The 27,498-nt window shown below is 42.5% G+C and overlaps 1 protein-coding gene across 1 annotated transcript; it reads left to right on the top strand.

The window, feature by feature from the left end:
• The first annotated feature begins 5,070 nt into the window (after positions 1-5,070).
• Positions 5,071-20,770, top strand: CLDN11 (claudin 11). The gene is made up of 3 exons (XM_066347581.1): positions 5,071-5,505; positions 9,380-9,544; positions 19,526-20,770. The coding sequence occupies exons 1-3, from the start codon at positions 5,277-5,279 to the stop codon at positions 19,756-19,758; spliced, it is 627 nt and encodes a 208-aa protein (XP_066203678.1). The 5' UTR covers positions 5,071-5,276; the 3' UTR covers positions 19,759-20,770.
• Positions 20,771-27,498: the final 6,728 nt, after the last annotated feature.

Below are 27,498 nucleotides of genomic sequence, written 5' to 3'. Positions count from 1 at the left end.
TGGGTCCTCAGTGTCCTAGACTGACGCTCTATCCACTGGTCAGGTTAAAAGTACTTTATTTTTAAATGAATAATCTCATCTAATTTTATACATGTTCCCTGTTTTCATATGTTTGGTTTCCTAAAAAGATGCATCTGTTTTTTAATGTAAAGAAAGTTTTCACAGAGAAATATACACTTCACTTGGGTCATACATTTGGAATGTGGGAAGTTGTCATTAATCTTGTTTCTTTTTTTTAAATTAACTTAATTTATTGGGGTGATATTGGTTCGCAAAACCATACAGGTTTCACGTGTACAGCTCAATAAAGCACCATCTGCCCACCACATCCTGTGTCCTTTGCCCCAAGCAGTCCTTTTTACACTTAAAATACTTTCTTAGCCATGCAGTGATATGTGACAACCACTAGTAGGCACTGTAAGCCCACTTCTTTGGCCTCACATTTGCTTTCAATGTGGGCTTTGTACGCCTGCCAGCAAACACATTTGCCAGTGTGACATCAATCATGTTAGTTTGACCATTTTTAGGTAACTTCTAGGTAAATGGTAGGGCAGTTAATCAGGCTTTTCCTTTGTTTAGTACACATCTTGAATTTAGGACATTGATTAACTCTGTAGTCTTCCCCTTTAACCATCTTTAATTAAGAATTAGATGAGGGAATTTATGCTCAAGCTCTAGGAAAGACGCTTACATTTTTCATAATGGAAAGACTATTGGATCTAAGGTTGGAAGACCTGGAATCATGGTTCAGATATAGCTTTACTACTTCTGTTATATGCTGCAGAAATGTCATAATAAAGTTTTCCACGAGAAAATGACTAGAAAGACCTTTTCCTGGAAGGTCTGAGGACTCACTGTTTACACTTACCTGGGATGACTGGACCCTGAGAGACTGAATCTCATGACTAACAGAGTGATGACAGACCTGGAATGTCAGTTTGTTAAGTTATGCTATGTGAGAAGTCAGATTCTCATCACAATGAGGGTTTGGGAAACAGTCATAGTCAAGGAATGTGGGTGATTTTAGGAAAAGCCTTAGCTGAGATAGCTTGAGGAACTTCCCACTATACAGAGAGCCTTGCCAAAGGGACCACATCCTTGGAGTCTGTGGGCCACCATAACATCTTCTGTGGATACAAGAGGATTCTCATGGCTTCTGTCTGCCTGTTGGTTTCCAGTTTCCTGTGCTTCTCTGGATGCCCTACTTACTCTTATTTTTCTTTTCTTTTTTCCCCCCTTCTTTTCCAAGTGATAAGAGGGGAGATAGACAGACAGACTTCCACATGCGCCCGGATTGGCATCCACCCAGCAACCCCCGTCTGTGGCTGATGCTTTGCCCATCTGGGACCATGCTCACAACCGAGCTATTTTTAGCACCTGAGGTAGAGGCTCCATGGATTCCATCTTCAGCGCCTGGGGCCAATGTGCTTGAGCCAGTCGAGCCATGGCTGCAGGAGAAGAGAGAGATAGAGTGAGGAGGGAGGGAGTGGGGTAGAGAAGCAGATGGTTACTTCTCCTGTGTGCCCTAACCAGGAATTGAACCCAGGACATCCACATGCTGGGCTGATGCTCTACCACTGAGCCAAACAGCTGAGCCAACCAGCTAGAGCTCCACTTACTTTTTTTTTTTCATGACAGAGGCAGAGAGAGAGAGACAGAGAGAGGGACAGACAGACAGGAAGGGAGAAAGATGAGAAGCATCAATTCTTTGTTGTGGCATCTTAGTTGTTCATTGATTGCTTTCTCATATGTGCCTTGAGCAGGGGGCTACAGCAGAGTGAGTGACCCCTTCCTCAAGCCAGTGACCTTTGGCTCAAGCTGGTGAGCTTTGCTCAAACCAGATGAGCCTGTGTTGAACCCGACCTCGGGTTTCGAACCTGGGTCTTCTGTGTCCCAGTTCCATGCTCTATGGACTGCGCCACCACCTGGTCAGACCCATTTACTTTTCAATGGACATACTCTCCCTCTACTTATGGCTAATTCATGGATAACGTTATGCTATGCTGGCCTCCTTTGAGTGGCCATTTGTATATCTGTGCTGGGATCATTTAGACCAGGGGTAGTCAACCTTTTTATACCTACCACCCACTTTTGTATCTCTGTTAGTAGTAAAATTTTCTAACCACCCATCAGTTCCACAGTAATGGTGATTTATAAAGTAGGGAAGTAACTTTACTTTATAAAATTTATAAAGCAGAGTTACAGCAAGTTAAAGCATATCATAATAATTACTTACCAAGTACTTTATCTCGGATTTTCACTAAGTTTGGCAGAATAAATCTTTATAAAACAACTTACTATAGTTAAATCTATCTTTTTATTTATACTTTGGTTGCTCTGCTACCGCCCACCATGAAAGCTGGAACGCCCACTAGTGGGCGGTAGGGACCAGGTTGACTACCACTGCTTTAGACGTTCATTTTACGGTTTCTCTCCCATTAGTAGATAATTATTTTTGCTTTAGCCTCTATTAAAGGCAACACATATATTTCCAATTGCTCTATATTGCTTATAAATTATACTAACTGTAGCTAATATTTAGGAGTGTCCATCAGTGCTGGGTACTGTACTATGCATTTTGTATAAGTTATTTCACTTAATTCTCATAATAAGAATACAGATGCCTGTAGAAGCATCTGCTATTATCACTTTATAGATGAAGAACCTGACAGATGCAAAGGTTAAGGGAAGCCCAAGTGATGAAATCAGAATATAAACTCAGGAGGTTCCATTCCAAGATCTTTACAATTTCTACCACTTAGTGCCTGACTTCTGAAATCTGGCTTTACAAATACCTCTGTGTGTGAGACCTGTGGGTGATCTGGGCATTGCTGAATTCTTGTTAAAGAATTCTTTTTATCAAATGCTAATGGAGTCACAAAAGTGTAGATTTTATAATTGCTTTTTTAATGAAATGATGTTGCTTGGGTTTTATATTTTATGTGGTACTTAATACAAAAGCTTCTTTTCTTTTAAAGGTTGTAAGGAAATATCTGAAAACATCCAGGTCAATAGACCTTGGTGATGAAATGCTCCCAAACACAATGAATGGCCACTAATAAAGGGGATATATTCCAATAAAATAGTTTCCACAGCCAAACTTTTCTGAATACAGGAAGACCACAGCAAAAACAAGAGTTCTGAATCATCATATTACAATAACACTAGCCCAGGTTTACCAAACACTTACTTCATACCAGACATTGTTTTAAGCTCTATATGTATGTTAATCCACATAATCATTAAAAAATTCTGTTGTAGGCACTATTTTTATCCCCATTTTATAAATGAGAAAATCGAGGCCCAGAAAGGCGAAGTGACTGGGTCCCACAGCTAGCTAAGTAATAGAGACAGGGTTGAACCCAGCTACTCTGGCTTTTTATTTTAAGCAAGAGAGAGAGAGAAAGAGAGAGAGACATACATACATACAGACAGGGACAGACAGGAAGGGAGAGAGATGAGAAGCATCAACTTATAGTTGTGGCTCCTTAGCTGTTCATTGATTGCTTCTCATATGTGCCTTGACTGGAGGGCTTCAGCTGACTCAGTGACTCCTGGCGCAAGTCAGTGACCTTGGGCTCAAGCCAGAGACCATGGGGTCATGTCTAGATCCCACACTCAAGCCAGCAGCCTTGCACTCAAGCTGGCAACCTCAGGGTTTCAAACCTGGGTGCTTAGCATCCCAGGCTGACACTCTTTCCTCTGCGCCACCACCTGACCAGGCCTGGCCTTCCATCTTAACCATGGTGCTCTCCTTAATGAATATGGTGACTCTTGTACTTGACACTCTGTCATCTATTACAGAATCTTTTCTTTCTATGCACTTGGTTTCTTTGGGGTGTCCTCCAGGCCAGTCTTCCCTAGAAAGACATGGTGATTTGCCCTGACCCTCAACATTAGGGAAAACTAGCTGTGGGAAAGCTCATTACCTATGATTTATGATACATATCTTAGAGCGTTGAGTAGGAAGTTTTGTGTCTGATGAAATCCTTCACATCTTTCAATCTCACGTTTGGTGATAGTGAGAGGTAATAAGATAAGTCATTTATTTCAAAGGGAGTTAAAACTTTAATATAAATGTAGCCTAAGGAGGGTTTCTCTACACTATAAAAAGATGCATATAATGGGTCTTATTTGAATTACCAAAGAGGAGGTGGATTAATGATGATGTGGCTTCCATTGTAGAGCTCTCTGGGTCAGGTATTGTTCTCATAGTACAGATAATTAACTTATTTACAGGGACCCCAGGGCAGTCAGCCTAGCTTTTCACGTGTCAAAATGGGACATGTGAGCCTTTTAGGAATTTTCAAGAAGCGGTAATCAGGACAGGTTCCCAGGAATGGTTAGTGGGAGGGTGGGTAGTAAGATGGGCCCTTGGAGTCTATCTCCTTTCCAGCTGTGTGAATGTGGGCAACAACTTCTCATGCTGATTCTTCAAGCGCATTATGTGTCAGCAATTATTCCTGCCAAAAAGGGTTTTTAGGAGAATTACTCAATGAGATATTTTACGAGATAATGCATAAATATAAATGCGTGCACACCGTACATGAATGACACAGATGGATAAATGTGAGTTGTAATTGTTGTTATCACCATTATTGTGGTGATGGCGGCCTCTGATGATTTTCGAGTACAGAAAGGATCATTTTCTTTCTACTAGTAACTGTGTTGAATGCTTTGCGTCTGTCCCTTGGGCAATTCCCAGCTCAGAGTTTAAAATTCCGCGGAGGAACTGTACAGGGCGCCCGCGGGAGTGCCGCGTCCCTGCTCTCGGCTGGGAAGAAGTTGAGGCGGGACGGAGCATGGCGGAGACCCACAGACAGACGAGAGAGGCAACAAGGGGAGAAATGATTCCCAGCACTCTACATTTCTTAGATCTGCATTTCTTTCCGACACTGCCTGCGAGCGCCGGGGGGGCGTGGTCGCCCCTTTCCCTCATCTCGCTCCCCCCACCCCGCACTGGACCCCGCCGCGCGATTGGCCGGCTTGACCCAGGGCCACCGCCGATTGGCGCTCGCGGGCCCGGGCTACGCGCTTTAAGAGGGGGCAGGGGCGCACTGCCCAGCAGTACTTCTGTCCCAGTTGTGCGCTCCTAGCGAGTCCGGAGCTGGACTCGTAGCCTCTGGTGGCCGGCCGCCGCCTCCAGCGTCCCATTTCCGGCTGTCGCCGGCCAGCGGCTCGCGAGCGCGGGACAGGTAGGACCAGGGCAGGCGCCGTCCAGCCCAGGGCGCCAGCGCAGCCAGTGAGGGCCGAGGCACGCAGACGCCGCGACCGCAATGATGGTGGCCACATGCTTGCAGGTAGTGGGCTTCGTCACGAGCTTCGTGGGTTGGATCGGCATCATCGTCACCACGTCCACCAATGACTGGGTGGTGACTTGCGGTTACACCATCCCTACATGCCGCAAGCTGGATGAACTGGGCTCCAAGGGGCTGTGGGCTGACTGCGTCATGGCCACGGGGCTATACCATTGTAAGCCCCTGGTGGACATCCTCATCCTGCCGGGTAAGGACCCCCGCCTTGCACGTGCCTGCTCCCAAACCCTCATCCGCGGGGCGGACGGGGAGGGGGCACTAGACGCAACATTGAGGGCTTGAAGCCCGTTGTGCATGTATTTGACACCTTGAGTCCAGAGGATTTAGGCAGCAGCGAACTTAACCTCTGTTAGCCTCAGCTCTCTTATCTGAAATGTGGGAAGATAGCGGTGGCCACTGGTCGAGTCACCCTGAGAAGTTAATCACCCAAGACTTAGACACAAAGTAGGTGCTCAGCCCATGTTAATTACCGCCTCCTCACCCGCCCCATGCTCCCACTGTCCACTGACCAGAAGGACTTCATTTTCTGGCCCGGCCTCCTCCTGCAGGTGCCCTGCTTTCCCGTTAGATTCTATCGGCAGAGGCCAGGAGAAGAGAGAAACACAAGGACTCGGGCGAGTTTCCCGGTCCTCGTGGGACGGACGACGTGTCCTGGCAATTAGGGCCCATCTAGCTCCGCCAGGTCTATTCCCTCAGGCCCCGGAGCCCGTCCTATTTCCGCCACGCGTGCCCCTGCGGTGGGGGCCTTCGTTTGCCCTGACAGCCTCCCCGCCTCCGCCCGCTCAGGTCGCCGAGGGAAGAACGGGAGTCCCCGTAGGGCCACTCCACTCTCGCAGAAGGCGCACCGCCAAGGGTCGCCCCCTCCAGGTCAACTATGTCTTGGAATGGGGAAAGGAGGGAGTGACTAGTCGCCACCTTCCCCGACGCCGGCGGTGGGGGTAGGGGTGAAGGGTCCCATCTTCACTTGCTGTCTGGTTGAAAAAGTCTGGACAACAGGTCCAACTCAGATTTAAACCTTGAGTCAGTTGGGTGATTGGCGAGGTGGTGGGCGCCCCTTCGGATTTTTTGCTCGGAATCTCTGTCCTGCCCGGTGAGTATATCAGCCCTGGCCAATAATAGTACACGATTGCCTTATGTCCTGGTGGCCTTTGTGGGTCATGCCCATTTAAAGGCATAAGGCTCATCCCAGTTTCCTTAACAAGCGAAATAACTCCTCCACGCCCCAGGTCGCCAGTCTGGGAGCCGGTCCTTTTGTGCTTTTTTCTCCTTTCGGATGAGCCTTTCTCCCTCCCACCCCCCCTTAAGTCTCCCCTTATGTGCCTCCTACCAGCCTTTGTAGTGGGAATCAATCCCTGCCCCCACTCCTTGCTGCCCTGGTATTTGGCCCTTCTTCCTCATCACGGCACACTTGGACTTGCTATTTTTTCATTGTTCTTAAGTCCCCTTCTACTGCATTTGGAATTCCTGAGGATTCTCCAACTTTCTTTGCATTCTCTTCTGGACCCAGCATTGCTTCTGGCACACAGCAGATGTGCGCAATGCATGTCAGTCTTGCATTCACTATCATTTTCTCCATTTTGGACTTTTAAAACAACAGAATTCCTGTGAACCCAGGTGTGGAACCAGCTTCACTAAATGCTAGTGCTGGTGGCCTTGGGCAGACTTGAATCCTGTTCTCACAAACTGGGTGATTTGAACAAGTTACTGACCTCTATGAACCCCAGTTGTCAAACCAAACCCCTGTCTTTCAGGGTTGTTTTGGGGAATAAATGAGATGAGAAATGTAAAACTCTTTTGATATAGTAGATGCTCCATAAAAGGTAGCTATCATATTTTTGTTAAAAGCTGGGCAAGGTATTTGAAGGAGCCTCTGAAGCATAAAATTATTCTCTGCTTCCTTTCCCTAAAATTAAGTTTACTAAGCATGCAGTACCAAGTGGATTATTTTATTTCTTTTTTTTTTTGTATTTTTCTGAAGTTGGAAACGGGGAGGCAGACAGACTCCCGCATGCGCCCGACTGGGATCCACCTGGCATGCCCACCAGGGGGTGATACCTTGCCCATCTGGGGCATAGCTCTGTTGCAACCAGAGCCATTCTAGCACCTGGGGCAGAGGCCATAGAACCATCCTCAGCGCCCAGGCCAACTTTGCTCCAATGGAGCCTCCGGCTGCGGGAGGGGAAGAGAGAGACAGAGAGGAAGGAGAGGGGGAGGGGTGGAGAAGCAGATGGGCACTTCTCCTGTGTGCCCTGTCTGGGAATCGAACCCGGGACTCCTGCACGCCAGGCCAACGCTCTACCACTGAGCCAACCGGCCAGGGCACAAGTGGTTTATTTTCAAGAACAAAGACCATCTGACAGAGGAGAGTGAATTTTAGGAAGGGCCTAATCCTTCTTGCTCTCCTTGTCCCTCATACTTTGGGTGAGGACAGGGACACATATCAGTCTCTATCTTTTGATTTCCAGACATGGCCTTGACACCTACCATGTGGACAGCCTGTGCTGTAAACTGCAGAACCTCAGTTTCTGGTTAACTGTCTCCATTGTGTCAGCCTTGGCTCTCCTACCAGCTGGAAGGGCACCGGGGTCCTGCCTCAGACTTTCTGTGGGTCCTTTCTGGAGATCTTCAAGTCAATAGATACTTGATTAATCCGTATTTTAATTCTGAAGAAGCTGGATGGGCAATGGTCAGAAGAGTACCCTGTGGAGTCTGAACTGCAGCAGAGCTGATCTTGCTAAGAGACAGTGTTCTAATTTTATTTATTTATTCATTTTAGAGAGGAGGGGGAGAGATACAGAGAGAGAGAGAGACAGAGAGAGAGAGAGAGAGAGAGAGAGAGAGAAAGAGAAAGAGAGAAGGGGGAGGAGCAGGAAGCATCAACTCCCATATGTGCCTTGACCAGGCAAGCCAGGGTTTTGAACCGGCAACCTCAGTGTTTCCAGGTTGACGCTTTATCCACTGCGCCACCACAGGTCAGGCTAAGAGACAGTGTTCTAGTTGTGTGCTGCTGCACAGGGTATGGAGGTTCTGGCATGTGAAGCAGAAATTGGGGCTTGTTTTTTGACTTTGTCATTACTCTGCCTCCCTGAGGCCGTGCCACTAGCTCTAATTTTCTCTGAGCCAAAAAGAGAGAGTAGTAAATACACTTTTTTTGGAGGAGAGTGTTTTAATAAGATACAATATATTTAAGTTTGTTAGCTTCTCCCAGTATCTTGCCTGACTAATTTTACATAAATATTCCACATATTATAATCTGTTTCTTAATAAAGTTGTTACCTGGCATTTTATTTGACAGTATAATGTTCTGGTAGTTTTGCTTTTCTTATTATTCAACTCAGGAATTTCTTCATTTATAATGTATGTTTATATTCTTTGTTGTGGGCATGGTGTTAACTCCAGGAGTCTGCCCTCTAGGAGTTGCTGGGGCTGGAGGATGCCTTTATAGTGATGGTAATGGAGTAATAACACCAATTAATCTTGGCTAACCTTTTTAGAGTACTTAGCATGTGTTAGGCACTGTTCTAAACACTGCATAAATTACCTAACTTAATCTTAGTTAAATTCTATTAGAGAGATGTAGGTACTATTATTGTTTTTACTCTATAGGTGAGGAAAGTGTCAAGACACAGCAATTCAGTAACTTGCCCAAAGTCCACACAGGTGAAGTGTATCAACAACAGACTGGAACCAGTAGCCTGTCCATCACAGAATACTTCTTGAAAGATTTGAGTTTTATTAGAAATCTTTCACAAGGTGATACAATAATGTAATTAGGTTGTTGGCCTCTTCCTCTTGGAAGCTGGGACAGGTGGTTGAAAGCACCTTGGATCTCCATTCAGGTTCTCCAGCCCTCAATCCTCAGCCTCCTTTTTTTTTTTTTTTTTTGTCACAGAGTCGCTTTAATAGTTGAACAGGTGAAGTGATCACAGACAACATTTAACACCTTCTAAGTCCTGGAATGGATAAGAGGGAGGAAGGCAAATGGTACTGAGTTCCCGTAGGCAGGGTTCAGGATCCCAGGGGACCCTTGGTCTAACCCACCCTGTCTGCTCTCTTGCTGCCAGGCTATGTGCAGGCCTGCCGGGCCCTGATGATTGCAGCCTCAGTACTGGGCCTGCCGGCCATTCTCCTGCTGCTGACGGTTCTCCCCTGCATCCGAATGGGCCATGAGCCTGGCGTGGCCAAGTACAGGCGGGCCCAGCTGGCTGGTGTTATGCTTATTCTGCTGGGTAAGACTGCTTTCTTTATGGCACCCAACTTTGAGTAAACCTGATGAATGTCAGATCTTGCTGTTGCTTCATTGAGTTCAAGAGACGCATGAAAGAAAGACCTGAATCCTCTGTGGAACAGCCCCTCCACAGCAGGTGCCGCTTACCTTTCATGGGCCTTACACAGGGGATAGGTCATATCTTTGGGGGGGGGGTCACTGAACAGGAATATAAGTTAACAAAAGGCAGAAAGGATTTTGAGGGTAGGAAAATCCAGTGACTCTTCACCCAGGCTTCACAATGGAATTCCTTTTGAAAACCCCTGTGCCCAGGTCCCACAGCAGGTCATTTGAGTCAGAATTTCTGGGTATTAAGACAAAGATATTTTATGAAATCCTCCCAAGTGACTTTTTTGTGTAGTTAGGATTAAGAACTTTAGTTAATGTATAAAAAAGACGAGAAAGAGGAGGGCAATAGAAAAGTAAGGTGTTGAGAGTGGTAGGTCACTAGGTGATGATTCAGTCTTTTTTCAGAACTCACTGATTGAGCACTCATGGAGTGCCAGGCACCATGGTAGACACTGGGGATACTGGAAAGAGTGTCAGTCTCTGCTTGAGTGCACTTGGACCACTTGGTAGAGAGGTGTGTACATGTTCTATACCCACATAGGAAAGCACCTAAGTTAGGCTAGAGGGGTTTCCCTCAGCAGAGGACCCCAGTGATGAGTTTTGAGAGTTGGAGAGAAGGTGGTTGGCTCCTGGATTGGAGGGAGGGACAGTCCCAGCCCCGGAAATGGTATGTGCTTGTTCAGTTTTTCCAGTTACGGCCGCACACAGATGGCTATCTAGGGAGGATCTTTCTCACACTGTTCGGTGACTTATTTCTATTTTTTTTCTTAAATGCTAATTCAATGAACAACTCCTAAATCTTCTTTTTTTTCAACTCCTAAATCTTAATACAAGACATGCATTTTAAGGACTCTTGTAAAGTGCACTGATACGTCAGTGAGGAGAAACTGGTATGCATATGGGTTAGATATAAAGTCAGCTTCTCCCGGGACATGAAATCCCGGTCCCCAAACTGGTCTCAGACCGTGTGCTTGAGGGGTAATGGTAAGAGATCAGGGTTCTGTGTGAGTCGTTACCATTTGGTGATGGTTACCCACAGTGACACCCATGAGGTGAGGGGACATGCGGGTAGGGGCACTGTTTCACAAAAAGGCAAAGGGGGGCTTGTGAAGCCACAAAGAATTCAGAGAAGGGGCTTTTTTTGTGTGTGTGTATTAATAGGAGTGAAAAGACCAAAATTGTAAGAATAGTACTGTCACTTCCAGAGAAGAATCTGGGCATGAACATCCTGCCACAAAGAATGTGTGTAGGAGGCCACAGCAAACACACAGTCAGCAGCAAGGGCTTTCGTCTAACTCACAGGAGTACTTTTTGACGGTCAGACCAAAGGAAGCTGGTTCGTACAAATAAACTGGTTCGTAGAGTCCAGAAGAAGCCCTTCTTATCCTAGACATTTGTCTGTGGACAATTTCCTCACATTCTCATGGGAGCCCAGAAGGCTTTGTCTTTAGTTCTGAGGATGCAAAGCCAAAGATCGGTCCATTGTCTTAGGGGTTCATATTTAGAAATCACCACAGAACACCCAAAAAGTGAGAAAATATGTTTAAAAAATTCCACAAAATCAAACTCAAACCCTGTGGAAAAGAAAGACATAAAAACAAAGCACATACAGACACATTGGTCTTTAAAAAAGTTCCTAAAAACTACTGAATCATCCAGTTGATTAAGAAGAGTTATTAAAAAAAAATGCAACCAGTCATTTGAAACATCCTAGCTGAATTAAATAAAGGTTTTCTTTACCTTTTTCAAATGGGTTAGTGGATGTCTGCAGAATCATGGCAGAATCACAGAAAAGAAAGGTGAGGCTGGGCAGTGAGGTGAGCTCCTCAGACTCGGTGCTGCCCCTAGTGTTCCGTGATCCGAACCCCAGGGAGGCTGCACCCTTCTGGCCACTGGCTGCTAGGACTCAGGGAGGGTCTGCTTCTTGCCCTCTTGTAACCTTGCATTTCCAGTGTTAACTGCTTCCTCCTGAATGCTCCCATCTGGATTTATTTCTCAGGGGTGGCCACTTGCCTTTGGGTTGATGTTTTGACTGGAACAAGCTAGCTCTGGAAATGTAGCGCTCATTGTCTCAAGTGTGGCACCTGCTGGTCTTCTCTGGGTCTTCGCTCTGTGGAGCCCAGGTGCCTTGTTTCCCCTGTCGGCTGAGGGTGGGAGGGGCCAGAGAGAGGGAAGGCTGCCTTTGTGTCACTCTGGCTGGGCTTTTTTTTTTTTAAATTTTATTTATTCATTTTAGAGAGGAGAGAGAAAGGGAGAGAGAGAGAGAGACAGAGGGAGAAGGGGGGAGGAGCTGGAAGCATCAACTCCCATATGTGCCTTGACCAGGCAAGCCCAGGGTTTCGAACCGGCGACCTCAGCATTTCCAGGTCGACACTCTATCCACTGCGCCACCACAAGTCAGGCCTGGGCTTTTGTCGCTGCTCTCCCTCTCCGGAAGAAGCCAGTGCTGGGCTCATGCTGGGAGCTAGGGTTCACCAATGGTGCTCCAGCTGAGGTGTGGTCCTGACCAAAGGGGACCAGGCAGCGTGGGGCTTTGACAGTCTAGAAACTGGAAACAGTGGCAAAGTTAGACTATAAGCAATGTTAGTTAAAATCAGTTCTTTCTGACCCTGAAAATCTTTAATGATTTTTCCAAAAGCTTAAAAACATTATGTCTGTTGTATGACAGCTTTATCTTACCAGCAGCCTAAGTTTAATGTTGTGAGGATTTGGTTCCTGCTGAGGGGAGGAGTGGGAACCCCCACTTTTGGCTTCTTAAGCCAGATGAGTAGTTCAAGGAGCAGCAGGCTGCTCAGGGCACAGTCTGAGGTGGATCTCACCTTCGGTTTTTCACGAGCGCGCTGTGGCAGGAGGTGCCTATGCTTTATCTTCTTCGGAGACAGACCTACTGTACTGAATCTCCGACTAACCACTTTCCAGCTGCATGAACCAGGGCAGTAACTCAATGTCTCTGAGCCTTTATACAAAATGAGGACAGCAATGCTTTCTTCTGAGGTTGGTAAGATTAGTGAAGTGACATTGCAAGTTCTTTCTTTTTTTTATTAAATTTATTGCGATAACATTAGTTCACAAACTCATAGAGGTTTCAAGTGTACAACTAAACAAAACATCAGCTGCACACTGCATCGTGCACTGTCACCCCAGCAGTCTCTTTCCTCTGCATTTACCCCCTGTGCCCACCCCCACCTACGTCAGCCTCTTTCCCTCTGGCTGGCACCACACTGTTGTCTGTGTCTATGTGTTTTATATACATACACACATACATATATATATTTTAGATATATATATATGTATGTATGTGTATGGTTTTTTTTGCTTAATCCCTTCACCTTCTTTCATCCAACCCCTCAACACCTCTCCCCCTGCCAGCTGTCAGTCTGTTCTGTGTGTCCATGCCTCTGTTTCTATTTTGTTTGTGAGTTTATTTTGTTTATTAGATACCATGTATAAGCAAGATTGTATGGTATTTGATGGTATTTGTCTTTCTCTAACTGGCTTATTTCACCTAGCATAATAATCTCCAGGTCCACGCAGACATATGCAAATTCTTTCGCAGGGTGTTGGCACGCAGTACATGCTCAACAAATGGTTGCTATTATTATTGCTGTTGTTGGTTAGAGGAGATGGAGAGCTAACCCATGGGGCAGTTGGGTATTCTTTTGATCATGTCTAATTTCTGCAGGGTCATCTCTACATGTAGATCTGATAAGGAGAAACCTGGAGATCTGATAAGGAGAAATCCTGCTCTAATAGATATAGTTCCTTTGTTTACTTTGTGGGAACCAGAATGTAGGGATCAATAGTTGGAGATTTTTGCTTATTCCATTATAAAAAGCCACTTTAAGCTACCCAACTGAAAGGCTCCAGTTTAGTTTTGATTCAGTCTAATGCTCTTCTCTCTATAAGTTAGAAAGTACTTGATCTGGGTGTTTCTTGGGGAGATGGGGCAGGAATGGAAGGAAAAAAACGTATTTTCCTTTCTAATGGAATCTTTTCATCTTCTCATCTCTTTTAAAAAAGTATGGTCCCAGGAGTCCTATTTATATTGGAGAAAAGATGTTTTAACTGAGAACTTAGAGGTTAATAATGAAATTGTAATAAAATAAATGGTGTGTGCAAATGTGGGAAAATTGAGCTTGTCATGCACACAGAATCAGATGTCTATGGTAATGGGAATTCTTGGGTGTTGCCCTTAATTGTGGGGTCTTAAGAGAATTGTTAGAAAAATTCTTCCTCCAAACTCATTAGCTCTATACAAACAAGTCTTTAATCTAAATCAAGTTTCATATGAGTAATGGAGGGGATGTGGCATCTTAGTATGGTTGTGGCTTAAAATGACTTTATCAATAAAATTGAAGGAATTAACTGCTCTTGTCTCTAAATTCTGTAATTAAAAAACAAAAATTAACAAATAACCATGAGACTGGATTTTAAAAAAGGTTATAGGAAAGAAAAGCTAATGACATGTGGAGTAAAGGGAAAAAAGTGCTGGAAGCAGGCCCGGAAAATAATGTACTCAAATATTCCATTGACTGGCTGATTGTTATAAAAATGAGAGATATTCACAAAAGTCTGTGTAACAGGAATATGTCCTTTGGTAGCTATGCTTTTTTATATCAAAATTTAGAGAATAGTAAATGAAAATAAGAAAAACTAAAGTTTTTCTACTTTCAAATTAGAAGGAAACAACAACAAAAATATATGACTTCAAGCAGCAGCTCATTAGAAATCTCATTCCTTGTTGCTTTGAGTTAACTGACTTTGTGAAAGTCTGTGTGCTCTTTTAGACTGTATGTAATAATAGTATTGTAGAAGATGATATTGAATACATTATAAAATCTTAATTGGAAGAGATTTTAAAAGCTTTTATTATGGGAAATCTCAAACATACACAAAGTAAAAAGAATACTCTAATAAACCCCCATGAACCCCAACTAATTCCCAGTTATGATCAAATCATGGCCAACCTGCTGCTTCTTCTGTGTCCTTCCCTTTTTTCCTAGTCCCCAGGTTTTTGGAAGCAAATCTCGAATATAATATTAAGAAAAAAATTTTTCCTATTATTACTAGTATAAGTCAGATTAGTTTAAGTGACTTTAATGCAAATATTGCCTTGTGTTAGAAATAATGCTTTTAAACTGCCTTTCAGTGCTACAGCCTGGGAACAGAAGTGCTCATGAAGGAAGGAGGAAACACCAGGCTCTGGTGATCTATCTTTCTGGGCCTTTCTGTCTGTCTTTCTGTCTGCCTAATGTCTGTCTTTCTAAGTTGTTACCTCCAAACACACCTGTTCCAATTTTGTTTAACTTCATCACATCTATTTATCATCTCATTCCTAAAGGGATTAAAAATTACACTTACATTTCATTGCTCTAAAATTGCTTTTCCAAATATTTTCTGTCTTTGGCTACATCAATATCATTGCTAACTTTTAATAAGGGTGTACTCTGTCAGTTAAAAAACACATTGTTTCATATTATTTATATTATTTGAAATGCATGAAAAGAGGCAAACAGTTTTATTCAATGAAAAGCAAGGACTTTTCCTTGTAGAGAACCAAGCCCAGGTGAATTTATGTCTACACAGTGAAGCTTTCTACTCCCTTCTCTCCTTTTGCTTTTATTTATTTATTTATTTATTTTTTCATTTTTCTGAAGCTGGAAACAGGGAGAGACAGTCAGACAGACTCCCGCATGCGCCCGACCGGGATCCACCCGGCACGCCCACCAGGGGGCGACGCTCTGCCCACCAGGGTGGGATGGGGCGTTGCCATGTTGCGACCAGAGCCACTCTAGCACCTGAGGCAGAGGCCACAGAGCCATCCCCAGCGCCCGGGCCATCTTTGCTCCAATGGAGCCTTAGCTGCGGGAGGGGAAGAGAGAGACAGAGAGGACGGCGCGGCGGAGAGGTGGAGAAGCAAATGGGCGCTTCTCCTGTGTGTCCTGGCCGGGAATCGAACCCGCGTCCTCCGCACGCTAGGCCGACGCTCTACCGCTGAGCCAACCGGCCAGGGCTTCCTTTTGCTTTTGAAGTTAAGAATATCTACAGTTTTCACTTTGTACTCCCCCCACAAATGGCAGAATTTTTCCCCCTTGTGCAATTAACTATTGATTTTCTAAACGTAGAAAAGAGAAACGGCTTGAAAAACAAAATCTATTGACATAAAAGTAAAGCAATGAAAATTTCTTTTATCTTTCCTCAGTTTTCTTTGCCTTGTAAGTAACGGTGACTTTTTAAGAAAAACATTAAAAACATTTCTTTAATCCAGAAGACCATTATAATCTCTCTCTCTGTTCAAATAAAAATGAATCTAGAGGGTCTTACGTGCCTTTAAGAAAGCTAAAAATTATTGCCAATTCTGTGAGTCACATCTTTTAGTTGAGCAATGATTTGACTTGGATTATTAACTATTGATGAACATACCCTCTTTCCCCTTCAAACCCACCGCTGACACTGAGTAAATTCTCCTTTTTTTAGTTTGTAAACATTCTTCATTGTGAGTTCAGTTGAAGGTCACTGTTTCCAGTGAACCTCTCATTTCCTTTCATGTTGTGTGGCGGTTTGTCGTCTTACAGTGGTTTGATGTGGCTCATCTTTGAGAGCTGCAGGGATTCCACCCACAGTTCATTTATCTACTAGGGAATAAAAAGCCTGCTGGTGTTCATTTGCCTTGTTTTTCCTCGATTATAAAAGAAGGCAATCTTTGGTGAGGGTAAGTGTGTTAAAGTCGCAGCAAAATACAATGATTATGGAATTCAGCTTTGGTGTGTACAAATGGGAAGTGCACTTGCAAAGAGACCACCTCTTATTCATCTGTCTGTCTGTCCATTCAGTCACCCAATTCACTTATTCAGTCTTATAAGTTCATTATTTAAATGCTTAGGAATTCTTCCTTTTCCTAATTAATTATATTGGAATAACATTTAACAAAATCCCTGAAACACTCAAAGTCAAGATTTGTGATTATTTTTGGAATACAGCAGTCCCCAGGTTACAAATGAGGTAGGTTCTGTAGGTCTGTTCTTAAGCTGAATTTGTATGTTAGTGGGAACAGGTACATTACCTACTAAATGCAACTTAGACAGATGGTTGTCTTAACATAGTAGTATTTTTACCTTTCTGTGCATATAAGTAAACATTTTCAAATCTATAGAACCTATCTCATTTATAACCCAGGGACTGCCTGTATTTATTGAGCCTGATTCTTTCCCTATATGAAGATAACCTTGTTTTATTAGTTTGCTTAAGAAAAGGGGAAGAATTAAATGAAATTTGAGGTATTTTTTAATCTTATGCTATAAAATCTAAACCAAATCTGAAGGTTAAGTTAGGTTTACATGAAATGTGAGGAATGCTTGCATGTGTGTATATGTGTATGTGTGTATGTGGTATGTTTAAATATAAAGAATCCATAAATATAAAGGTTAATATAACCATAAGCTGTTTGGAAACCAATTAACTGTTTATAAGAAGTACTGATTAGATTGAACCAAATCGTGTGTTTAGGAATCAGACTTCAGCTTTGCACCCCCCACTTTTCCCTCTAATCAAGCTTGCGTATTTGGAAGCTCCTCCGTTGCTGTTTTTGCCCACAGTAGATGAATTTTCACTTTTGGGGTCTAGAGGTTTGTAGCTGGGTTGTATCTTGATAGAAAGGCTCTAGGGCTGTTCTCTCTGGCTGAAACACTCCAGAAGAGGATTCTGTTCCTTGTCCTGATAAAGGAAAAGGCTCCTCTCTATGCCTCGATGAGAGTGTGACTATGCCAGCAGCCAAGCAGTTCTCTAAGAGTGCTAGATTTGGACTCTGGCAAGAGGAAGAAAAAGAAAAAGAAGAAGAAAAAGACTTGCTCCTGTATCTCAGGTGTGTAAAGCTCTGGGCTAGAAAGGGAGGATTTGATTAACACAAATCTTCTTAAGAACATTCTGTTCAAAGAAAGAAAGATACATCTTCTCATGGCATCTTATACAAAAATATTACAAAAGCTGGCATAATTATGCTTCCTTTTAGAAAAATGCATCCTGCATTTTTTATCTAAAAATTTTATCTAAGACTAGCTTCTTAGATAGTCTATAAATAATAAATTCCTTAAATATGTGAATAATTCACAATGGAGTGAATTTAGGCTTCTAGAGAGCCAATATGAGCAATTTAAACCCAAATTTACTTTCTCCCTCTGACTTCTAATTGCAGCTATACTTTTTAAGAATAGGAATCACATCTATCCTTTAGGTATATCTAAACCCAGTTTGTGGGGGTGGACTTAATCTGTCATCAGCAGAAACCTATGTTACAAGCTACACAAAAGGAAACGAGACAGTTTAAAAGGTCTTTAAAATGGGTAAGACTTAAATTTTTTCTTTAGTTTAGAAATAATTTATGTGGCTGTTATATTTGAGTGCTTATGTTAAAGAAAAAATTCTTTTCTGTGGGTACAGAGGTAGGTAAGTTAGAAAAATCACTCAGTATGGTAGAAAGCTTACTTTCAGAAGAAGCTTGCTGAGTTGAAAGTGACAAGGTTACTCCAGGTAGCAAACATGGCAATGCCTGTCTTGAATTTATTAAAGGCTTTATGGCTAATCAACGGAAACATTATTTATTATTATTATTATTATTTTGAGCTGTCAACTTTAATATGCCATCCTAACTTAAAGCTTTAACTAAAACTTTGTCCTGCTTCTAGTTATGAGAAATTAGATGATAACAAAGGAACTAATGAAATTACTTTGTCTAGACCTGTGTTGTTCAGTATAGTAGCCACCAGCCACATGTAGTCATTTCAGTTTAAATTAGTTAAAATTCAGAATTTCGTTTTTCAATCTCACTAACTTCATGAGACATCATCAATAGCTCATGTGGCCTGCTTGTGGCTATCCTATTTGACAGCACTGGTCTACAGGTCTAAGAAAAGTCTAAACCTTTCTAGGCTCCTGCCTGCCCTTATTTTGCTGCTTTGTTTAAGAGGAGGGAAAAAACCAAATGGCAGAAGCAGTTTCTTATATTATTCTTTAAAATCTAAATCAAACCTGAAAGTTAGATTGGTTGCAAGGCCAGAAATTTCTGCTCTTGTGATCACAACAAATATTGTGACCATAAAATCCTTGAATGGGTGAACTATTTTAGTTCAAGAACTGTTCATTTGTGTTGAGATTTTTGTGATTGTAAATAGCATAACACAAACTCAGCCTCTTAGTTGTTCCTCCACTGATGTCTAGCAATAATTCACCACAATAAGAGGGTTTTCTTAGCTTTCTTTTTAAAGGTATTTGTAATGTGAATTGACTGAATTGAAAAAATAGAGTGGAAAATTGATGGAAGTGGGCACTATCTTGTTTCTTATTTCTGTATAGCTCAGGTTATTTAGTCATTCCATTGGTTTATGTTGAGCACATACTTTGTGCTTCATACTGAGCTAAACCCTGGCTTTACAAAGATATGACATGGTCCTTGCTGTCTAGGAATTCAAACTTGGAATGAAAAATAGACATGTAAAGAGATAATTATAACATAATTAAGTAAGTGTATAACAGAAATGTAACACTAGATACATATATAAAGTCAAGATATATAAGCAAATACAAATACGTAATTTTTGGATCTAAATGATTTATTACCAGGTTTTTTACATGGGAGTTCATTGTCTCTCACCTGTTCAAAAATAAGGACCTAATAGTTTGACACCAGCTGTTGATCCGCTCATTCTATAGATATAAACCTTTAGGCTCAGATTGCAGAGGGAGCATAACTCTGTGTGGGGAATATTTTGAGTTGGTTGGAAGCCAGAGGTGTTTGTATGTCGAGTGAAGGGTTGTCTGCCCACTGCACTTGGTGTGTAATGGGTATACCCGGTCACAGCCTTCTCCATGTCTTCCCCAGCTCTCTGTGCCATTGTCGCCACCATCTGGTTCCCCGTGTGTGCCCACCGTGAGACCACCATCGTGAGCTTTGGCTACTCCCTGTATGCGGGCTGGATCGGAGCCGTGCTTTGCCTCGTGGGCGGCTGTGTCATTGTCTGCTGCTCTGGAGACGCCCAGTCGTTTGGTGAAAACCGTTTCTACTACTCTTCGGGCTCCAGCTCCCCCACTCATGCCAAGAGTGCCCATGTATAGGAGAGCTGCCAGCCTGCGCATGGAGGTGCTGTCGCTGCTGGGTCCATGGCCCTAGGTTTGCTCTCCACAGTTTGGGGAAGCCCATTCTTCTGTCAGGCTTCAAGGCCAAAGGTTTAGAAAAGCATCCTGTCAGGCATTTTGTAGTTTTAACACCCTCTCCCATTTTGTTGCCTTAAAATAAATCTTTAGCTTAGATAATGCCCACACATTTTTCTCATGGATTTGCCCACTATTAGCTCTTGGGCATGCCTTTGTTGTCCATAAAAGTTATATATATGTATATTGCCTTTCTCTCTCTTTGAATTTTAAATATCTTGCAAACACTGCTGAGGTGGGTGTGGGGGAGAGAAATAAAAGACACTTTTCAAACTGTTGTTACAGATGACAATGGGAGCCTCATAAAGATGCCTCTCTGTTCCCTCCCTCCTTTTCAGCTCGGAGGCATTTAGTTAGAAGCCAGAAAAAGATAGAACTGGGGACATGGGTAGGGGAGGGAGGGAACGGGAACTGTCCCTCCACGGGAGATTTCCCTTTTGTAAGTTGAGGGCAAGGGGTGGGGATTTTTTTTTAGTTTGTGATTTGACATTTATCTGTACATAGTTTTTCAAAATTGCTCATTTTTATAACCATGGTTTTCCTGAGATTCTCAATTCAGTATGAAGGAAATGAACCAAATATACTTTCATTATATGACAAACAACAGCACAAGTGAGTATAACTGGCATTCCACGAAATGTCTTTGATTTCTAATTTGTGTAATGTAGTTTTTAATCCTACATATGAATATGCTTCAACTTAACACATTTTAAAAGCTATTTTTCCCTCTATTTTTATTTTGTCAACCATCTTGAAGTGATTATTGTTTAACATAAATTGTACTGTTGAATTTGGCTTTATGGGTGTAAACACTGACGGTGAATCGTATCCGAGACCCCAAACTCTCCAAACATTGATGGTGCATTTTGTTCTTTGAGTGAAATCTGTGCAATAAAATAACAGATTGTCTGCAAAACTGGCTGTTAATATTCTGTTGTATCCAGTGGTATCACATTTTGATTTTAAATAATTTCATTAGTTTCTAGTAGTACATAGGTAACTGATCAGCGATGCAAGAACAAATCATTCTGCACTGCCTCAAATAATTAAAAAGTTATATTTTATTCACTATATCATGGTGGTAATGTGTGATCATAAAAATGTACCCTAGACACTCTCTAAGTTTCTTTTTTTTTAAATTAATTAATTTATTTTATTTTTTACAGAGACAGAGAGAGAGTCAGAGGGATAGACAGGGACAGACAGACAGGAACGAAGAGATGAAAAGCATCAATCATTAGTTTTTCGTTGTGCGTTGCGACACCTTAGTTGTTCATTGATTGCTCTTCTCATATGTGCCTTGACCGCAGGTCTACAGCAGACTGAATAACCCCTTGCTGGAACCAGCGACCCTGGGTCCAAGCTGGTGAGCTTTTTGCTCAAGCCAGATGAGCCCGCGCTCAAGCTGGCGACCTCGGGGTCTTGAACCTGGGTCCTTCCACATCCAAGTCCAACGCTCTATCCACTGCGCCACCGCCTGGTCAGGCTCCAAGTTTCTTATGTGCTGTGTCATTAGTGGCATCTTTAAGTCATGTGTAAATGGACAACAATCAGAAACCAAGTGGCAAGCATAATGCAATTAAACTTTTAAAATCTACTGTGACCACTTAGTAAAGGAATTGGGTAGGTATAAAAAGAAGTATAAAACAAACTCATTTTTTTTTTATCTTTAGGTAATAATATTTAAATGCATTTTGTTTATAAATGTTTGGAAATGTTGAACAAAGACAGACACGTTGAGTTAATTTTTGTTTGTTTTCTATTCCAGAACCTGTCAAGTTATGATTCTGCTCTAAAAAGACAAATTACAACCTATCTTGGCAGCATTTTTATAACAATACAAATTTTATTAGCTGAATGTATGATAATTGGAAAACATTTTCTCTTTGGATATATCCACTTGGGCTAATCATTTTTGTAGATATTTGTGTACATTAGGAGATTATAACCTGGTGGAAACTATTTCTAAATTACTTATGTAGGAAAGGCATTCTTCATGTTGATCAAAATATTTGCTTGTTATACTGCAGGTTTTGTAAGTACAGAGGTCACGAGATTATATTGGAAGACCCTCCAGAACTCAGAAACTCATCAGCATGTAATGACTGTGATGGTGAATGGAGCAAAAGATATTGGGGTAGGGGGAGGACACTGAAGCTTTGGGGCCCTCTCCTTCAACCACCAGCTTGAGTCCGAAGTATCAGGTCCTTCCCAGCTCCTTTTATGGATGGATGTGCCCACTCACCTACCTCCTTCCCTGAAGCTCCTGCTTGCTTTCTCGGGAAGGCGTCCGCATGTGAGCCCCGCCGTTCCCCGCAGCAGGAAAGACCCCCTAAATCTCGCCTAGCTGACCAAAGTAGGGAATTCCCTTTTACAAGTCATAACTCTAATGTGGTGATGACAGGGAGGGGTAGCTGTTCCCGGAGAACAGCTCTGTTCAGTAGAAATATGCTAGAACCCACTTACGTAATTTAAAATTTTATAGGAGCCACCTTAAGAAAGTTAAAAATAAGTGAAATTAATTTTAATATATTGTACTTAATCTTATACATCCAAAATATATTAATTTGTAATTAAGTTATTAATGGGATATTTTACATCTTTCTTTTTGGATTAAGTCTTTGGATTCTAGTGTGTATTTGACTACAGCTTATTGCAATTGTACTAGCTACTTACTCAGTGGCCACATGGAGCACAGCTATAGAACAACAGGTCTTCCTCAGTAACCATTAAGAGGGATTCAGTCTTGATTTTATCTGCTGTTAGAGCTCCATTAGAACCTGGCAACTGCAGTGTCAATAATTGTCACCCAGGGGAAAATAATGACCCCAATCACAGATAAAATGGCAGACCTAAAGTGCTCTACCTGAATAATAGAAAAGGGAATCCATGCTCTTCAAACCTGTTTGTGCCAAGAACTTCACACATTTAATCATCCCCACAGTCCCCATCATGTAGGTGAGGAAAACGAGATTTAGAGAGTTTAGATTGTCGAGGTCAGCCACTATACAGAACTAAAATTAGATTTAAGTCATTCTAACTGTAAATAAAGCTCCAATTCTCCAATTTAAGAATTACTACTCGGAAGATGGGTAAAATGCAGATTCACTCTCTTCACATCCAGAGATGAACTCTGGGTGGGTCCCAAAAACCTGCATTTTTATTACCCAGTCTCTGACTCTGATGAGGTGGTCCCATTCCACACCTTGAGAAACAATGAAAGGACAGACCTCTCTCTTCTGCCTTTTTGTGGTGCAGCTGATTGCCTCTTTGTCTCTCTGCTGGTCCTCAGAGGGCAGGAGACTTTGAGAGTTATATCCAGCTTGCCCCCATGCTGGCCAGTTCTGACGAGACCACATGCAGGGGATCTTGGTTTGAAATGAACCAGTTTAGCTCATGCTTTCCAAGAATTCGATCTAAACCAAATTAGAGAAAGAATGTTGCAAGGAAATCTCTAAAACTGGGGATGCCTGTTGCAAAACAGCAACAACAACAAAAGAGAAGATTGTGTCCTTAAGAATAGAAGTTACATATTTGTGCTGGATTGGTCATTGGGATAACAGTAGAACAAGGTTTGGTTGTGTCTTGCTGTGTGTTTTTTTTTCAGACTTCAAATTTGCATGTCAGTGTTTCTCTATACAATGTACACAATGTGAACTGCAATATCTTAAATGTTTGGCAGGACATTCATGCTCATGACATCACATGCTGGGAGGACAGGGAGGCCACTGTGGGCCTGGCCCCGGGGAGAAGCAGCATCAGTGCTGCCATTGAGATGTCCCCACAAAAGAGTATGTGACAGCCAGATGTGCAGCTTAATGGAGACTGAACCAGAATTGTGGGTGGAACATTGGCACCTGCTGCTTGTGGCTTGAATAGCAGCTCTTGAGGAATCTCTATTTCCCTACCTCAGCGCAGACTCTGAGGGCTCAGGCTTTGTGGCCCTGCGCCTGGGGGAGGGAGTGGAGACGGAGGGACTTGTCACGGCTCCATGACCCGTTGTTGAAACGGAATATGTGGAAGTGTTAAGCCAGCGATTTTCAACCTTTTTCATATCATGGCATATGTAAACTAATTACTAAAATTCTGTGGCACATCCAAGCATATACTTTTTGCCAGTCTGACAGAAAAAAAAGTACAATTTTGACTCATTCACACTGGATGGCTATTGTTGGGTTGGCTGTTGTCATTTTTCAATTTGACAAGCGAAGGGAAAATGGCCAGTGTCCCTGACTAAAGAGTCAGGTACTGCATGTTTCAAAAATTCTTGCAGCACACCAGTGTGTCACGGCACACTGGTTGAACATCACTGTTAAGCCATTTCTAGAGGATTGTGGAAATTAAAAATAACTTAAGCTTCATATTAAAGTAATATTCCAAATAGCAAGGAGCACTGGTTATTAGTTCTCTTTAATTAAAATGGTTATTTTTCTCATGTTGAGTTATATGCAGCTTTGCTTTCAGACTGCAAAGTGCACACAGATCACTGGTGCTCTTGTTAAAATGCAGATTCTAGTCCAGCATGTCTGGGTTCTGCATTTCTAACAAGCTCCCAGGGAATGCTGATGCTGTTGCTCTCACCCCACACCTGAAGTAATAGAGAAAAATTGAATACTGTAGAAAAATACATATAGGAAAATAAAAATCACCCAGCATTTCATCGTTAAAGTGATTTTGTGTATGTTCTTGGGCATTTTATTTTAAAACAGAAACCACTAACATACTCCACATATAGTTTTGTAACCTGCTTAAAAATAAGTTAATGCATAGAGAACATTTTCTATTGCATGAAGTATTTTTCTAGAACACCATTTTTAAAAGTTGCGTGATCTTTCATTGTGTGGGTGTCCCAGGATTTTCTCAAGGGTTTCACAAGAATGTCTTGGTTATCATGATTTCTTTTCAAGTTTTTTTCTAAGTAATTCGTCGTGAACATCCTTACAGGTGAATCTTTGCAAATTCATATGATGATCTCTTTAAAATTCTTAAAAAGCAATTGCTGGATCACATATTCCAGAAATGTTTTAAGAATAGTTTGTTATGCCTGACCTGTGGTGGCACAGTGGATAAAGCATCGACCTGGAATGCTGACGTTGCTGGTTTGAAACCCCAGGCTTGCCTGGTCAAGGCACATACGAGAAGAAACTACATCGAGTTAATGCTTCCAGCTTCTCCGCCCCCCTAAAAACAAACAAACAAACAAACAAACAAACAAACAAAGTAGGGCAGAAAAAACCCAGTTTATTGTTTGCTGGGTGGTGGATAGGGTGTCCAGCTTCCACTACCATTAGCTCTGATAATAGAATCCAGTGTATCAATTTAAAATGTTCTTAAAATTTTTTGAAATATTTAAAATTTCAGTTATGTTGATATGGAATTATATGAGAAACTACTTGTAATAAATGGTTAATGAAAAACTTTCACAAGTATTTAGGAGAAAAGGCGAGAAGAGGGAAGGCCAGCGGTCTGAAGTCAGCTGCTCGACATTACAATTCTGCTTCAGTTGACTGGTCGAAGGGGTCCGAGCAGGAGCACTTACCTCCAGGAGAGCTTGTGTCAAGGAACACTGATGCCAGCAGGACCTGGTCGAGAGGGCGACACTCTGGGAGTGCTGCTAGCTAGATCATTGTTCTTTATTGCATTTGTTCTCCCCATAATCTACTAAACATGATCTATGGAGACAAAAACAATGCCAGGGTAGAATGTATCCCTTGTCTTCTCCCAAGACTTCTAGGCAATGATCCTGTGTTTAAGCTAGAAGGAAAGTTTACCTCTGTTCTCTTGCTACCTGGTCTTGTTTATTCATGTTTTACCTAAGAGAAAACACATAAAGGAGACCTTTCAGAGGCGGGAGAGGGCCCAGGACTCTAGAGATGAGAGCATTTGTACTACAGGGCAGCCAGGTCCTTCCGTGTGTCAGCTTTGGCTTCCATGAGCGGAGAAGAACCTTCCCAGCACACCTGCACTGCTTCTGTTCTCTTCAACTCTGGGTTATAGCAAAGCCTTCTTCTCTTGCCTTGGCTTTTTCCAAACAAGAGCACAACTCAGATTTGCCTCAGTTACAAAACATCTGAGCAAGGACTTCGAGCCATTCCATTTATTACTTCTAAAGTAAGGTCTGGAGATCACCAACATAATCATAAAGTAAGATGGAGATTCACGGGTTCTGCTGCAGACCTATCATGGCAGCATCGGGGGTGGAGCCTGGGCATCTTCATTTTAAATGATTTTTCAGGTGATTCTGATGCACCTTAAAGTTTGAGAACCTTTGAAAAAGTTTCAATGAATGTGGGTACGTAAGAGACCATTACAGATGGAATCTCTGATTAGATGAAGAAACTAGAAAAGAGAAAGATTATGTGATTTGCCCAAAGCCATATTGCTAAAGAGTCACTTCCCATTTCCTAGGACTCCATAAAACGATGGGGTTGTGCTTGGCGGGGGGAACTTGCTCCTTTTTTGAACTAGCCATTCCATCATAAAGAGAGCTTCCCTTGTCTTACCTGACCCTTCCTCCCTGGTCTTTGGGTGAGCATCTGACTCTGGCTGGACCAATCATAGTACCTCCCTACCTTGAGAGGGCGGGGACTGGCCTGGGTGAACCAACCAGAGCCCATCCTTTATTGGAGCTGTGGGTCAGAGCACATTCTTTGATAGCAAAGCTGGGAAGATAAGCACTTGAAAGCTCTCTGCAGCCATGGTTCCAGCCCTGTGGAAGAAAGTGGGTCTGGGAAAGTGAGGCCAAATACATAGGGAAGTGGGACAAAAGAATGGAGAAAGAGCTTTCTGGTATGCAAGGGCCTGGTTCCGTTGTTCCTGAGGCCAGCTGCACAAATGCACTTTGCTTATACATTTCTTCCTTTACTCCTTCTAATCAAGTTCTGTCAATTACAACCAAAACAATTCTGACTAGGCATTGACAGACACAGGTCCCACAATGTTCATGTCAGTTTTCTTCTCTTCCTTTGGGGCACTGCACCTTGTCTTTCACTAGCTGCATGGTCTTAGTGGGGCCATGACCTTCCTCCTTTGCACAATGAAAGGTCCACAAAAGGGATGTATGTTCCAAGTCATTTCTAATGAAGTAATTCAATAATATTCTCCACTGGCATTTTTCAAAATGAAATGAAGGAAGGAGACTTTTCTCTACAGCCAGGAGAGCTTCCAGTGTCTGTCACCCTTGTGAAGAAACTTATTTATAGGAAGGGAGAGGGCAGAAACAAGAGCAGGATAACAGGGAGTGCAATATACCCAGGTCTCTAGTTCTATATGAGCTTGGAGCCACCACCATTGTTTTTGGTTAAAACTAGTCTGAGCTGGGACATTGTCACTTTTAATCAAAAAGTTCTTTCTAATACAGGGCCATTTGAACAATTTGGTTTAGACCTCAAGCCTGAGGCACGCTTATCTGTGTGGTAAATTTGTGCAGGGTAGAAGGTGAAGGTTTTTCATCACTGATGGTTATCCTAACTGAAAGCATAGACATTCTCCTCACCTCCACCCCTGTTCTCTACTCCTTCCCACCCCACAAGCTCTTAATACTTTGGTCATCTTAAAATGTGTTTATGACCATCAGCTAAAATGATATCATTTATTCATCCATTGATTCACTTGTTAATTAGCTAAACAAGCATTTAATGAATA

This window comes from Saccopteryx leptura, chromosome 8, assembly GCF_036850995.1.
Source record: "Saccopteryx leptura isolate mSacLep1 chromosome 8, mSacLep1_pri_phased_curated, whole genome shotgun sequence".
Taxonomy (NCBI): domain Eukaryota; kingdom Metazoa; phylum Chordata; class Mammalia; order Chiroptera; family Emballonuridae; genus Saccopteryx; species Saccopteryx leptura.
This window is presented reverse-complemented; position numbering and strand designations above follow the sequence as displayed.

Bases quoted from the DNA above. Each gene is read 5' to 3' on its own strand.
- CLDN11 (XM_066347581.1), top strand. From the start codon at position 5,277: ATGATGGTGGCCACATGCTTGCAGGTAGTGGGCTTCGTCACGAGCTTC. The intron at 5,506-9,379 runs GTAAGGACCCCC...TCTTGCTGCCAG, and splicing joins GGACATCCTCATCCTGCCGG to GCTATGTGCAGGCCTGCCGG. The intron at 9,545-19,525 runs GTAAGACTGCTT...TGTCTTCCCCAG, and splicing joins TGTTATGCTTATTCTGCTGG to CTCTCTGTGCCATTGTCGCC.